The following is a 15998-nucleotide window of genomic DNA, read 5'->3' as shown; positions in this document are numbered from 1 at the left end:
TGATACCTCTGGTCTCATTTCAACAAACTGTCTTTCTCTTAAAATGAAATAAAATATTGTTTGGAGAACGTTTGCCTCTATACTACTCTATTTCTGAATAAGGAGAAAAGGTAATTTCTCTACAACTCAATGTTCCTCATGCATGGAATATATTCATTTAATTTACTCTTTTTCATATTTTATCTTCCAATTTCCACATAGTTTTGGGGAAACACATTCTAGAATTGATTCATTTTCATTAATGAATTGTCTTCAAATTCTTCTTGAAATATATATTGGATACATTTTTCATTTCTCCTGAAAGAGTACTGAATGTTTTTGAAACAGAAAGTAATTGTTTTATCTGTTATTTAATCATAGATAGGATTAGAAAGAATGGTGTGTTCGTGATTGTTTTTTGCTGGTTGCTTATTTTTTACAATTTAGCGGCAGTTTTATCAATAAAAATAAAAGAATTACCATTTCAGCTCAAACCACAGTGTTCTGCATGAATATTAAATATAAATATTTTACGTTTTTGCTAGTTGTTGCAACATGAACATTACCACCCAGTTCGATACCTTCCTATTCTCAATACATTATGGATATAGAAGAAAAGAAGTTGGCACCCAGTACTGTTTTTTTTCTTGGATAAAATACAAGCACTACAGGAAAATCCTAAAGGCGCTCCCATAGCGGTGCGTGTGCCAAAGTAGCGATTCACATTGGATTTGAATCGCTGGAAAAATAAATCAATTTGGAAAAACGTTCTCAGGAAATTTATTCCACATAAACGCAGTCCTCCAGATGAAACAGTAAAGTTCGAGGTGTACTAAGTAGAACCTCATAACGATGAGCAGTACGTAACAGTCCGTCACGTATTTCTGATATGTACCGCACTTGGTGGTATCAAATGTGCCTAGTTATTTGAACACTTCCCGTGAAAGTATCTATAGAAAAGAGATAAATTTCCAATCAGGCGGATGGCTTTTTTCTGGATGGAATCCAGTAACTGCAGGGTATGTTTGGGGGCAGAGCTGATCTGGGCATTATAAAGTTGATGGTTCGAAACAATGTTCTAAGCTTTTGAGAAGCAGCCTTTGCAATTCCACCGACACGATTGTGCCAAGACTTTCACCTCCATTCGAAATCACTTCTAGATCCTCATTAAGGTATGCAACCTCCTGGTGCCGGTGAAGATATGTCTCGGTAGCCGATGCCGTGGAATCCAAATGGACTGACGAGATAAGTGTGCTGTCGTCTGCAAAGCAATATAATGGATTCCTGTTTATTTCAAGTCGTTGTCCAAGTCGTTGATGGTGTTCCCTGGGGAACACCAGTGTTGATGGTGGAAGTATTTGAGAGATATCCATCGACGGCCACTTGCAGGAAACGTTCTTTCAGGAAGCCTTCCAAATATTTGAGTATATGGTGGTTCACGACTTTCTCTATGATTTTTGATATCACTGATAGCAAAGAGACTGGTCTATAGTGTGCTCTCCAATACTTTTTGTAAACTTGTTATCAGTGATCTGCTCTGTTACTGACCAACTTTACTCTATTCCTTCAATAATATTTCGTAAGATTTAAGTTTATTTTTGAATACACATGCTGCTCGCCACAGCTCCCTTCATTTTTTTATCAATTCCACTGGTATTTCGAGAAAAATATTGATTTTCTATTCGTGTTCATGGATTTCGATGTCTTCACTGCCTGATGAATGAGTTACCATCCTGATAGTTCGCAGACAGTGTTATAGAAATTGGATATCCTTATATTTAATGAGGTGACAAGGACTCTGTTCAAATTTTTCTTCATTTTCAGGAATTTCTTGAATATTCTGAATATATGGCCTTGGAAATCAATGAAAAAATGTACAGCGTGACCTTTCATATGTTTTCCTTTCGTTGGCCATCATTTAGACGGCCAATTCGTCGTCATATCCATACTACTTTCTCTGAAAAAGTTGAACTAGGTTCAAAATTTCTCACCAAATAGTCCTTTGAACTGAGTTTCAAATTTACCGTTTTTTTTCTGGTCCCTTGGGAGCTGTCTGATTTGTCTATTCAGTCCAAGTCTCCAGAAAACACTGCAGCCTCTTGGACTTATTGCGTTTATTCTCACATCTTCTCATGACACCCATTCCATCAGTCTCGTTCCATGTACTAGTTTGTACAGGTTTCGTGTTGGATGTTCGTCATATCCTCCTGGACGTAATTTCGTACGTCCATATATTGTCTGCCTCCTGTGATTCAGTGCCCCATATTCACATAAGAGGTGTAGAGCTGTTTCTATCCCTTCGTTGCATAATCTGCAGCTGAGGTCTCCGTTGTATAGCCCCATTTCATTCAAGTGTCCTTTAAGCGGACAATTACCGGTTAGTAACCCTATAATTATTCTGAGCCGATACCTATTATATTGAAGTAGTTCTTCGATTCTTTTCTCGGACGGTTCCCTAATGAAGGTTCTACTGTGTTTGTTGCCAGGTACTTTTGTCCAGTACTCTGTGTGCTTCTTATTGTTCCATGTCCTAATCTGGTTTCGTACCAATGATTTTGGTACCCCCAGAGCTGGTTGAGGACCTATATATGAAGTTGATGATCCGCGTCTAACGCATTCATCAGCTTTATCATTACCTGTGATTCCTGAATGTCCTGGCACCCAGTACAAAGTCGATTTGTTCCTGTTTGCAAGTTCATTCAGTTCTTCATGGCATTCCCAGACCAGTTTTGGTCACCTTCGGGTTTGTCAGAGCCCCTAGTGCGCTATTGCCGTCTGTTTTTTGAGGTATCAATTTAATAAGCCCTACACACTGCAAGATAGCATACACTTTCACCTGAAAGAATGATGTGTATAGTCCTCGTTCCACGTTTGGTCTTCTTTCCATCTGTATACCAGGTGTTTTTCCCAAACATGTTTTCGGGATGACTAATGGTCGTCCACTCTTCACGGCTTATGGTTTTGGCCGTGAAGTTTGTGTTAAAGGTGTACTTCGGTGTCATTTTTTCCTAAGACGCTACAATGGTTTATACAGAAAATTAATAATACTGAAATGGATTTATACCGATGTCTTTCAAAATTAACGGGTTTTTCCTGGTTCAATACTCGTAAACGTTATTTAGGAAAGTTTCGAGTCGATTTTTGAATTTTATTCATGATAAACATTTTTTAAAGGGATATTTTATGCAATATTCTGATAAACCATGAATGTGCGTTGTGAATAGGTGATTTTTTTTTCAAATTAACGATCCCTCTCTAAAATTTATAACAGTCATGAACGAACCGGTGTACAAAACATTTTTCCTAAACATAAATCAATAGCTACCACACAAAACAGTTATAGAATGAATCTTCTTGCCTTCATATACAATATACATATGTAGAAGTAGAAAGCCAAAACCTTCCTTTCCCATAAACATGTATGAATCAATTCGAACGAAATTTTATTTGAGCCTTCCAGTATTTAAGAGACCAATGAACTCGGTTGGAAGCGGTTTCATTTAGCTTGTGAAATTTAACAGGCAACCGTCAACTGTTTCGATGAAAAATGCATTTGAAATGTGTCTGAGCAGTTGGTTCAATGTAATCGATATTTCACGCGATTATTCAAGGTATCTTTTCACTTTATGAGCTTTTTATTCAATTCGATAAATTTCGAATAATCCGAGTGGTTCATAGGTAAATCATTCATTTATGTAATATACAATTTCAAATGGATGTTTTCTTTGATGATACATATGAATAATATCCGAATTTTTATTGGTTTTTGTAATTCTCTAAAAATTGAGTTCTTCCTGTAAATTTACCTAAGTATTCCAGAAAAAAATAGCTCCGTGTTCAATTTGATGTTTTTTGACTCCAACCTACTATGTCGGGATGTCAGTCTTTCTTTTTCTAGAGAAAGCAGACTTCTGGGCAATACACATACATGTAGCAGGATTCTCTCATGGTGAATATTACTGAAGTTTTCTCCAACACCAAACCGTTATTTAAACACCTCGACACCTGTTTCGATCACCAAGTGATCATCTCCAAGACGAAGACCAAACACTTTGATATCCTCTTGAAGATGATCACTTGGTGATCGAAACACGTGTCGAGGTGTTAAAATAACGGTTTGGTGTTGAGGAAAAACTCCAGTGATATTCATGACCACAACAAAGGTTTCTCTTATGATGTTTAATGTGAATGCTTTAGATGAATCACTGTCAATATTATTATGGAATTAAGAACATTCATGTGGAAACTCTGATGGAAATTTTCATTCATAACCTCTAATATTGTGTGGGAGTTACGAAGCCATAGAACAACATTTTGTGTCTAATATATGAATAGTTCTGGTTGAGACGTTTTTCATATCAAATTTCCAGAGGGGAAGGCATCTTTTTTTGTTTATGAAATGTTTCGTACAAGAATGGGATGTACAAAGTCGGGGGTAAAGATAATAGAAAAGTTATAAAGGAATATTGGAATATCACATTGAAACTGATAATAATTAGGTTCGTAGAAATGTTTTCAATGTGTTTATAAAACAGCTATAAATAGGAAATTGGCACAGTTACATAAAACAATATAGTCTTTAGTAATGTTTAGTAAGGCCTTTTACAAACACTACAAAACAGTTTTATAAACATTTTGGCCTTCACTATTTATCTAACACTATCAAAAAGTAGTTTCGTAAAAGATCTTATAAAATTATTGAAATACAATTTTATAACAGTTTTTTAGTAATTCCAAATAAGCGTTACAAAATATAATGCAGCCTAAAACGATAACAATAAAATAAAAAAGTGTTCAAAATATTTTCTCAAAGGCGCAATAAGTAATTTTGTATTGGACACTGAGAAAACACAAACAAAACATTGATTGTGCTTCAAAGATTGACATTTTAACTGCAAATGAAATTTTATCGACAAATATGTAGCCTATTACTAGAAACATTTGAGCGCGTCACTCTTTTGTTAACATTTTTGGAAAAAATTATTAATTATACAAAAATGAACTCCGTCGATAACTCAGTTTATTCTACATAATATCTTATAATATCTATATCTATGTACTTTTTCATCTGTAAATATCACTATATGTGCATTATTTCATATTTTCTACTCATCTACTGTCAGTATTCCGAATTGCTATCATTCTAAAATGTCGTCGTTCTATAAAATAATTTGGTATCGACAGCAAGAGTTTCAACGTATTTTAGCTTCTATGTTACACCTATGAAACTGTTAAGAAACACTTAGTTCTAGGAGTGATAGGATTGCGGCAGAGTCGGACTACCTTTAAAGCTATAGATTTCTATAAAGATGAAGATAGGATTTGTCACGTATTGTTTGAATAAATATTATCTGTCGGGATGTTTTGGCTAAGAAGCTTTCTTCATCGATTATAAAGGCTGAATTTCGAACGAGTTTTGTGTTAGTAATTTGAGTGTATATAAACATGGTGGTCCACCGAAATCGATAGATTTTAATCAATAACAAATTTTTCCTGTTTCCAGCAAGAACAAAATTGAAGCACTAGGTTACGTGGGTCTTCATAAATTAGTTGTAAAAACGTTTCTGTGATAATTTCGTGACTATTTTATAACGAATTTTCAATTTTAACTTATAAACGTTTCTATGGTTGGGATATAAATAACGAAATTATGAAACTAGCAGTAATAATTACTGCTCCTGCAGGACATATTGTATATAACCATAATATAAAGATGATATACTATGGTATAACTTCGCAAAAAACGATTTTTGGTGGTTATTTTTTTTATCAATAGAATATTCAAATTAGACCTTGCAAAACTGAAGCAACGTAATAATATACTCACGCATATTGAATACTAGTTTTTTCCCACCATGTTGTTGTCCCTACTTCGCTTTTTTTTTCTTTTTGGTTTTCATTATTGTCACCCATTCTGCACAATTACACCAAATTTAAAAACTATAATTTTCAATGAAGAAGCACTTGAATTTCACATCACCAAAAAATGACACTAGCTGTCACACCCATCAGAAATTAACAAAGAATAAATTCTCAGCTGATATTGGACAATCTCAAAATATTGTAAAGAATGAAGATTGAGGTTATGCAATATTGAACACAATATTACACGAATAAGAAGTAGAGATGTTGCGACGTTGAGTGATCTGTTGTAGTACAAGTTAAATTCCAGAAATATTTGGAAGCGTTGTGATTTTTTTCTTGACCAACAACATACTTATTCAACATTTTTATTTTACCCGACCACAAAAAATTACCTAATGTAACAAATTTTTCTTTGTTCTGTTCTCGGTAACAAAAAATCATCTGCAGGCCTTATTTGTGGTTTGCGCAAGTTGTCTTCGCGGAAACATAATTGTATTGCACCCCATTTTTTCGTAATTCCTATGTCTTGGCTAAATTAGTTCCATAATTAATAAGCCTTATGAGCAAGCACGTTCTTTGCATATTTATTTAAAGGCGTTCTGCTAAAGTCAACTGATAGTAATTAATTTTTGAACGTGTAATATTTCAAATGTGGGTGGAATATTCTCAATTACTCTGATGTTGTGTTTATGAAGGTGATAAAAAAGTGACTCGGAGAGATAGATGGGTAGCCTTATTTGACTGTTTTACAGTTAGTTCATTGTATGTCAAACAGAAAATAGTCATAGAAACGTGTAATATTTTAATAGAGTTTAATCTTCCTATTGAAGATGATTACTTGGTGATCGAAACACGTGTCGAGGTGTTGAAAATAACAGTAATATTCATATTATCACATAAAAATAATTTATCATTACTTCAAGATTCAAAAGAACACACAACATAACATAACGAACGAAAATGAAGTACACGCTTTGTTCTGCGATCTTAAAAAAAAGGCGGTAGAAAAAGACGAAATCAAAGCAGAACTGCTAAAATCAAAAGAATAAACTCATTCATAATCAAATACGAATTGATTTCAGATAGCCAATTTGGCGTCACAGAAAAAACCTCAACCGAAGACGCGAATCTTGAACCGACAGAATTGTCTATTTATAGACCTAACGAAGGCTTTCGATGCTGTCGATCATCAACTACTTCTGCTGCTTTCAAAAAGCATTTGGCAGAGGGAACTGCCAAATGCTTTTTAAAATAGATGAAATAGAAATTAAGTTGTGCGAATTGCAGATAAAATTAGCAATCAAAAACAACCAATAGAATGTGGAATCCCACAAGGTACGATACTGGGTCCACTGGTTTTCAATTTATATCTAAATGAAGTATTCACCTTTTAGCTGATGATTGTCTATTTGCCAATGATTGTTTATTTAAAACTCTCGATGTCGGCGAACAATTATATTACTATTCTACAAACGTGAAGTATGATTGTAGCAAAAATAAAGCATCATCACGAAACCACGACTATAACACACAACATCGCGACCAACTAACCTATCTTACTGTTAAAAAGGCAAATTTCCAAGTAGCCTATTCTTTCATGACAACTAAATTATATTATAACCCTGTACCTCACAAAATGAAAAATTCTTATTCCAAACCAATATTCAAAAACAAATAAGAAAACACATTTTCGAAAAAGATAGACAATTTTTAGTCTTGGTCAAATTTATCCCAATGTTGTGTCATACTGTATTGTAAGTAGCATAATCTTATTCATATTACCTAAGATTTTATCTATTGGTTCATTGATATTTTATTTTTGTAGAACGTCATATTTGTCCAAAGTTTTATCTTTTTTTCTTGAACGCCATTCTTAGACACTTTTATACAAATATTTAGTAACTTACATATTCTCTTTAACTTCTTGCGAAACAAGACCTCTGCTTTTATCGCCAAATCACTTTGTTCACATATTTTGTTTCAATTGTACTCTAATCTGTATACTTTGTGAATAAATTTATTATTATTGTTATTATTAACGTATTATATACGTTATAAAAAAGTGAAACACATCACAAATATGAATATAAAGGTAAATGATTATTGCTTACCGATAATATATTATCTAATAGATGATCAATGTAAATGTAAACTTTTACGGCCGGAGATAACTGTATGAAGGCTATTTCCGGGTTTTGTGGCCGTGATCTGCAGGACAAAAGACAAGCACTACAGAAAAATCCTTGAAGGGCTCTCAGAGCGGTGCCTGTGCGGAAGTAGCGATTCAAATTGGATTTGAGTCGCTGGTGATCAAATCTATTTGGAAAAACGTTCTCAGGAAGTGTATGTCACATGAACTCAGTTCTCCAGATGAACAGTGAAGTTCGAGTTGTACTGATATGAACCTCAAAACAATGCCTGACGTTTCGTCCACTGCTGTGGTAGACTTTTTCAAAGGCGATGTGGTAATGGTCGCAATACCCCAGCTGGTGCTCTGGTTCTGGTTCCTGTTGTATCCAAAGCATTAACGCAGTTAATCAATTGCTGCAGGCATAAAAATCTGCATACCACGGAAAATTGTCTTCATACAGATTATCAACTGTTTAGGAGTTCTTCATCTCCTTTGAAAACAAATTTGTTCAGTGGAAGCACTTCTGAAGTCAACTTGTGAAGTTTCAAATTGATGGTGCCCGTTTTGGATTTGGTTGAACTGAATCGTAGCAACGCTAGTTGCTCAGCTGTTGATTGTCTTCTTTTCGCTCAATTACATGAATATTGCGGATAAATTCTAAAAGTGATGCGTTGTCTGGTTCACCGGAAACGTCTAATGTGACATCTATCGTGAATCAGCCTGTACACTTGTAGAGGGTCATTATTTTAACAGAAATATATGAATATATTGAAATTATTCATTTTATTTGATGTTCGTGTTACCATTAACTGAAAATTAATCATATCATATTCTCTTCAAACCAAACCCAACTTGACACGTGAATATTTTGGGAATCGGTTGCACAATTTCTTGGCTGTTTCGTAACTCTCCAGCAGTGATTGGTTCGGTTTTCTTTGTCTTCATGGATTTGCCGTAGGTGATATTCTGAAAAATAATCCGGATATGTAGGACTTGGGATATGAAAAGGAAGTAAATGAAAATTCTTTTGCGAGGCGAAAGTTCTTCATCATATTGAAGCCTCAGGCCATATTCCGCCAGCTGTAGTTGAAACGAGATTTTTCCGGATATCGACAGGTCTTTTTCATCAAAGTTTACTGCAATTTCGTTCACGATTTGTTTGAGAAATTGTTGTTGCTACAAGGTTATATTTTACCAAGGAGTTGTAAAATTTGTTCCAATCGCTTCACTGCGATTGTAAATGAGAACATACAAAGCGTCAGCAGTTATCCGTCATCGGAAAGTCGATAAAAAGGCATATAACTGAATTTCGTTTGAAAAATTGCTGTTCTAAAAAGAATAATTTTCCTCTCAAAAAACACCAAATTATTCAACAAGAACTCAAAAACAGACACAGTTCATTTTTGAGCAGAATTACTTTGAAGGCATATGTTGTGCTTGATTGTTGAGGTGTTTTGATTAATACCGGGTGACCCCCTTTTTTCCTCCATTCCTCAAGCGAGTTTCACAACATTCTGAATATTCAATATGCCCACAAAGGAGCAGATTTTTTCCAACTTCCGAATTTTTTGGAAATTCAATCAAAGTTTGATTTTAAAATGAAACATCCTGTATGCTATAACATTTTTGAAATCCACATAATTTTCTGAATTCTGGTTCTGTCAGGTGGCCTGAAAAATTACCCAAATTAACCCCTTTAGACCTCTATCGCTGAATACATATGGAAAAACGTCCTCAAGAAGTTTATTCCACATAATCAGAGTTCTCCAAACGAAAGAGTTCTCAAACAGTGAATTTTGAGGTGCACTGAGTTGAACCACGAAACGATGAGCATTCACAGTCCGTCGCGTATTTCTGATATGAACCGCTCCTGGTGGAATCAGGTGTGCCAAGTCACTTGAACACTTTTCGTGAACGTATCTATAGAAGAGAGACAAATCCTCAACTTTTCAACGACAAGGTTGCAAATGATGTTCGCGTTTCCAGTCAGGCAGATGGCTATTTTCAGGATGGAATGCAGCAGCTTCAGGATATGCTTAGGGGCAGAGCTCCATACACAAGAACAATACTCAAAAAAGGTCTGATCTGTGCTATACAGGGTGTCCCTGGACTTCCTCTTTTCCTCTCGGGAATGTAAAGATGGGGTCAAAATATCACCAGTACTTCATATAACTTTTTTTTCTAAAATCCTTCGTTACCAAGTAACGGGCCCTCGAAGTTACAAAATGGAAAATGTTTTTCTTTGATAACTTTTCAAGTGAATATTCAAAATCATCCAAATTTTGGTAATTGACTAAACAAATGAATTCCTTCGATGAGCTTTCATGCAGGAGTCAGTTGTTTTCCTACAAAGTCAGGAACGGACTACCCCCGATGGTCCACACCCCAAAACTTTGAAATGACAGATATTTTTCAATATTTTTCAACAAATCAAGGTTACTTGGACAATTTTATGAATAAAAGTACTCGTGTGGAAAGTCGATCGGAGCAACGAGTCTTGATAAAAATGTAGTTTCACTCGACGACATCAAACCCGCTCGTCCACCATTATTTGAAATGAATAATTATCAAAGCAAAAATAATAATGATAACGTTAATTCAACAACATTTATCCTGAGATGTCTACCATTATTCGAAAATATTAGTTTTTAAGGAAAATGGAAATGATGGGTAAAATGTTCATAACGAATTTTTATAATGCAAACACGTTTAACTAACGAAACTCAAGAGCCTCAAGAGCAAACAGAAATGAAAAATCCGCTACAGAAACTGCTCGATATGACCACCTTTTCTCTCTATACATTTTCTTAGTCTGCGAAGACACCCTCTCTGTACTTGAAATAGCATTCCAGGGTCGTTTCGTATGGCTTCACAATGTAATGTTATTCTATTCAACAATGCATCTCTTGTGTGAATAGGGGTAGCGTAAACAAGGCTTTTTAGATGCTCCCACAAAAAGAAATCCAATGGATTTAAATCCGGAGACCGCGATGGCCATGAATATGGCCCACCTCTACCAATCCATCTATTGTGGAAAATATGGTTCAGATGGTCACGCACAATCAAACTAAAATGAGGAGGAGCGCCATCATGCATAAACCAAATATCTCTTCGGGTTTGCAATGGAACATGTTCCAAAAGTCCATTCAAATCGTTCTGAATGAACTCCAAATAACGTTCTCCATTCAATCGGTCCTGTAGAACGAATGGTCCTATAAGATGGTTTCCTATGATACCAGCCCAAACATTCACGTTGAATTTCCGTTGGTGTTTGGTTTGCAATATCCCATGGGGATTTTCTTCGGCCCATATATGGAGATTATGAGAGTTGATAACTCCATCTCTACTAAAACCTGCTTCATCAGTGAATAAAACTCGATTAATAAAAGTCATATCCTCTCTTTGCCTATCCATGAACCAATTGGCATATTCCAGTCGTGCTGGAAAATCTTGAGGTGTCATGGCATGTACCTTCTGGATGTGAAATGGGTGGAGCAGTCGTTCCCTAATTATTCTATGAATAGTGGACTTGGATGTATGGGACTGTTCTGATACATTTCTGATGCTCATTGAAGGATCATCAGCGACGGCTTCCAAAATATTTTCCTCCAATACAACGGTACGTACAGTCCTAGGAGCGCCCTCACCACTTCGTTTTGGCAAAACTGTACCTACAATAATATCGAAATAAAACAACGTGCTCAAATTAATTATCAATTTTTACATACCTGTCTCCCTCAAGCTGCGATCGACACGCTCGAATGTTTCTCTTGACGGTACCGTTCGATTGGGAAAATGCTCGGAATACAGACGACGAGCTTCTGCAGCATTACAAAATGCTCCTCCATAAAATACATGCATATCTGCATATTCATTGAATGTAAACTGTTCGGCCATATCAAAAAAATTCAAAATATCCTATAGAATATTGACAATACAATGATAGTCATATGACAACGCACCACTCAACAAAACAAAATCGCATTCCAGTTTCTCATTTTTTATCAAAACTTTCTAAAAGGTTTTTTTGTCAACATCTGTGAAAGAAATGAAACATAATTATTCCCTGGATATTTTTCACCTGATCATGTGCAGCCGTTTTTGTAGTTCATTCGTTTGCTTTTTATTAGTATAGTAAATATTTTTTCCGATGTGCGTTTTTTCAGCTAAATTTAGATTCGTGTTAAAGAATTTCTCCCATAAAATTATATTTATCAGTGAAACTCCTCAACAGTTTAGCTGTGAAGAAGAATTTGAAACATTCGAATGTTGAGTTTCATGAGATTTAGATAACTGATCAACACGAAACGTGATTATTCCACACGTATTATGTACATACAAAATATGGAATGAATTCGATATTTCATAGTAGAGTAGCTTGTTAGTTTAAAAACACCACGAATCTACAGAACTTGATATTTCTTTTGAAAAAATATCTGCTATCACAATTGTGACTTAAACTTCCATATAGGTACTGTACTTTTTGTTTACGACTTCATTTTAGCATACTTTGTATTATTCCTGTTATAAATGTTGTTGAATTAACGTTATCATTATTATTTCTGCTTTGATAATTATTCATTTCAAATAATGGTGGACGAGCGGGTTTGATGTCGTCGAGTAGAACTACATTTTTATCAAGACTCGTTGCTCCGATCGACTTTCCACACGAGTACTTTTATTCATAAAATTGTCCAAGTAACCTTATTTTGTTGAAAAATATTGAAAAATATCTGTCATTTCAAAGTTTTGGGGTGTGGACCATCGGGGGTAGTCCGTTCCTGACTTTGTAGCAAAACAACTGACTCCTGCATGAAAGCTCATCGACGGAATTCATTTGTTTAGTCAGTTACCAAAATTTGGATGATTTTGAATATTCACTTGAAAAGTTATCAAAGAAAAACATTTTTCATTTTGTAACTTCGAGGGCCCGTAACTTGGTTACGAAGACTTTTAGGAAAATAAGTTATATGAAGTACTGGTGATATTTTGACCCCATCTATACATTTCCGAGAGGAAAAGAGGAAGTCCAGGGACACCCTGTATAACGTAACGTAACAGGGCAGTATATTAGGTTCAATCCTGTTCATTTTATATGTAAACGATCTACCATATATAGTCTACGATAAATCCGTTATATTAACAAATTATGCCGATGACACAAACGTTCTAATTGCTGAAAAAAACTATCAAGAATCGAGTGAAAAAACAAATAACACTGTACTCCTACTATCAGATTGGTTCCAAAAAAACGCACTAATACTAAGCACTGAAAAAACAAACTGCATACTTTTTAAGCATATTCGAATTACACGAGATCTCCCAGCAGAAATCTCTTTTGTTGACTCCACCAAATTCTTGGTGGAGTCTCTGCGGCAAGCTTAGTAGAGTTTGCTACTCTCTGAAGGAACTTCAAAAAGTCGTCAATCAGACTACCCTACGAACGGCATATTACGGTCATTTTCACTCCATCATGCTGAATTATATTCTGGGGCGGCACATACAATGAAGAGGTCTTTAGAATCCAAAAGAGAGCTATTAAAATTCTAGCTGGACTAAGAGGAAATGAATCTTGTAGAGGATATTTCAAAAATCTGAACCTTCTCACTCTAACAGCTGTATATGTGTTTGAGTGTCTGAACTATGTCTTATACTATACCTTATGGAAATGACAACTCGCACCACACGAGAAATAAGAATATATTCTGCTACCCTCAACATAAAGCTACACCCCTAGAAAAATGCTGTTTTTATAAATGTCTCAAAACTTTACAACTCACTTCCTGAAAACATAAAAGACATTCAAGTGCACAATGTATTTAAAAACAAACTAAAACAAATGCTCATTGCAGCTGAACCATATGGTTTGGAAGATGTGGATGAGGACACTTTCAAGAGATAACTGCCTCTAGCAATATGTTATATGTTGTTCGTAATCCTTTTAATGTTTTTAACAAATCACTTTCTGATGTAATGGGATGAAAATGTACACTATTGTACGCTGGAATTGAAAAGCAGCCTTTCCAATTCCAGCGACATTATTCTTCCAAGACATATTGGTGTCAATTTTAACCCACAACAAATTCATCGAAGCAGAAAGCAGAATTATCTGTCCTGACAATATATCCGGTTCGAAGACATTATTAATCTTTTGAAAAAACCGATTCCTGGGTTTTTGTGGCATTGAATTGAACCTGGTTACTTTTACCTCAATTCGAAATCACTTCTAGATCCTCATTAAGATATGCAACCTCCTGCTGCCAAACTATACCATTGGTGTAGGGTTTCTCAATTGTCTTTAACAATAAATGATTATTTTTCCAATACGAATGTAGATAGTCAATAGGATCTAACGATTTCTTCAAATTCAGCAGTCACGTGATAGAGATTTGTGGGCCGATTGTTTCTATTTCTTTATGCATCACATTCTCTATCTATAGGTATGTGTATCGATAATGTGACTATTTTCAATTCCATAGTGAGAAACAAACACAATTTTGTTTATTTTTAAGTGATGTTCTCTGCGAGTGAGAATTTGAATGCATTACTCAACAATTAGTATGTTTTTACCATTGAATTTTTTCTGACATTTAGAAGACCTCAGGTATAATTTTTTTTATATATTGTATTATGCGTTTCAAAATTAACAGAGTTCTCCACCTCCCATATTGGTATTTTTTCACGAACTTTTGCTCCAATGAGGGTTTGAGGAACTTCATTTTGTTGTTGACGTTTTCCCAAGAATTACATTGGTCTTTTGTTAAGACAGTATATTTTACCTTTTTGGAAATATAATGATGATTTGAATCAAAGTGAAAATACCATTAGTGTGGCACTTTCTACGTTAGAATCGAACACTTTCTAGTTCTATTGGGGGTTCCTGTCTGTTCTTTCTACCTTTCCTTTTTTTTACATTGTAAATGTATTCATCGATAGTGATTTGTTCTTCATTTAGCACACACATATAACAATGTTATATCTGACTTTGTGAGATTTTTTTCACGATTCTAATGGTTTTCATATGTGATATAATTTTCAGAAATAAATTATCAGTACTTTCGATTATTGTCATTTTTATTGTGACATTGTAGCAATTACATGCTCCCAATCTTTACCACTGGGCTAAATGATCAAACGCATTAAGGAGCACGTCAGTACTGATTATATTACAAACATTGAGTAACATTTGAATTTTGCAACCTGGAAATTGAAAAATATCTCATAATCAACTCGATAAACAAAGTGTAGTGAAAATGAATCTGATAAAAAAGACAAATCGTAATACAAATATAATGAGGAAACATGACCAATTTTCTCCATAGTTACATGTACCTTGAGACATCCATCCATTCGTATGGCATCCATTCCAATTTGGGGATGATCTGCCCAATGGTAATCAATGGTTTCGTCACTCCAACCGATATTTTTCAAATCACAATTGAATCGGTACAATGTTATTTTTTTTAGAATAGTTTCTTCGGAATCTTCTACTTGGACATTTTTTTGTATGTTACTCGCCGGTTTCGATTTCGCCGATTGCTTTTCTTTTTTAGGTTTGCTCTTCGAAGCATGTGTAGTCTGAAGAAATAGAAGGTTTTTGTTTTTTACTTCCAGTATTTTATATTTTATGAAATAAGAAATATTATTAATTTGAAATATTTGAAAAGAGTTCATTTTTATTCAATTTATTCCAATCTTCAATACCTAACATCAGTTTGGGCAACAGCTAATTCCTCTCATTTGAAACCTTTACAACGGTTACAAAATAAAATCGTAAAATGTATATATGAGCTGAATTAGAGAAAGGTGACCAGCAATCTCTATACATCTAGAAAATTATCTGATATTAGGGGACTATACTATTTCAAAATATCCATGTTCATTTATAATGTAATTAGTAATTTAAGTAAGTAATTTTATTCAATATTCATGTCAATCAATTATTCAGTTACATGATTTGTTTTCCGTGCGATTTACAATTCAATTCAATTACGATTTACAATTCAAATGTCTTATCATATAA

At 34.6% G+C, this 15998-nt stretch overlaps 2 protein-coding genes across 6 annotated transcripts in view; both read right to left on the bottom strand.

Moving 5' to 3' along the window:
- LOC111514438 (uncharacterized) overlaps positions 1-5995 on the bottom strand; it is a 97241-nt gene extending 91246 nt beyond the window's left edge. Inside the window, exon 1 of the mRNA XM_074184290.1 lies at positions 5807-5995. Coding sequence (XP_074040391.1) covers positions 5807-5892 — 86 coding nt within the window. The 5' untranslated portion in view covers positions 5893-5995. The remainder of the gene's footprint in view (positions 1-5806) is intronic.
- Positions 5996-8742: 2747 nt separating this feature from the next.
- The window catches only part of LOC111512463 (uncharacterized), a 69251-nt gene continuing 61995 nt past the window's right edge, over positions 8743-15998 (bottom strand). For 3 of the 5 annotated variants that reach the window (XM_074184123.1, XM_074184121.1, XM_074184125.1), the window contains 2 exons: positions 15308-15553; positions 8744-8941 (listed from right to left, as the gene is read on the bottom strand). In XM_074184123.1, the coding sequence (XP_074040224.1) occupies positions 8801-8941; positions 15308-15553 (387 nt within the window). In that variant the 3' untranslated portion in view covers positions 8744-8800. Of the gene's footprint in view, positions 8942-15046; positions 15176-15307; positions 15554-15998 lie in introns of those variants that run through there. The other 2 variants (XM_074184122.1, XM_074184124.1) reach the window with 2 other exon arrangements.

The sequence above is a fragment of the Leptinotarsa decemlineata genome, unplaced genomic scaffold (assembly GCF_025532065.1).
Source record: "Leptinotarsa decemlineata unplaced genomic scaffold, Ldec_3_MD MMD2_tig00026354_RagTag_RagTag, whole genome shotgun sequence".
NCBI lineage: Eukaryota > Metazoa > Arthropoda > Insecta > Coleoptera > Chrysomelidae > Leptinotarsa > Leptinotarsa decemlineata.
Note: the sequence above shows the minus strand (reverse complement) of the source record. Positions and strands in the feature narration are given on the sequence as shown.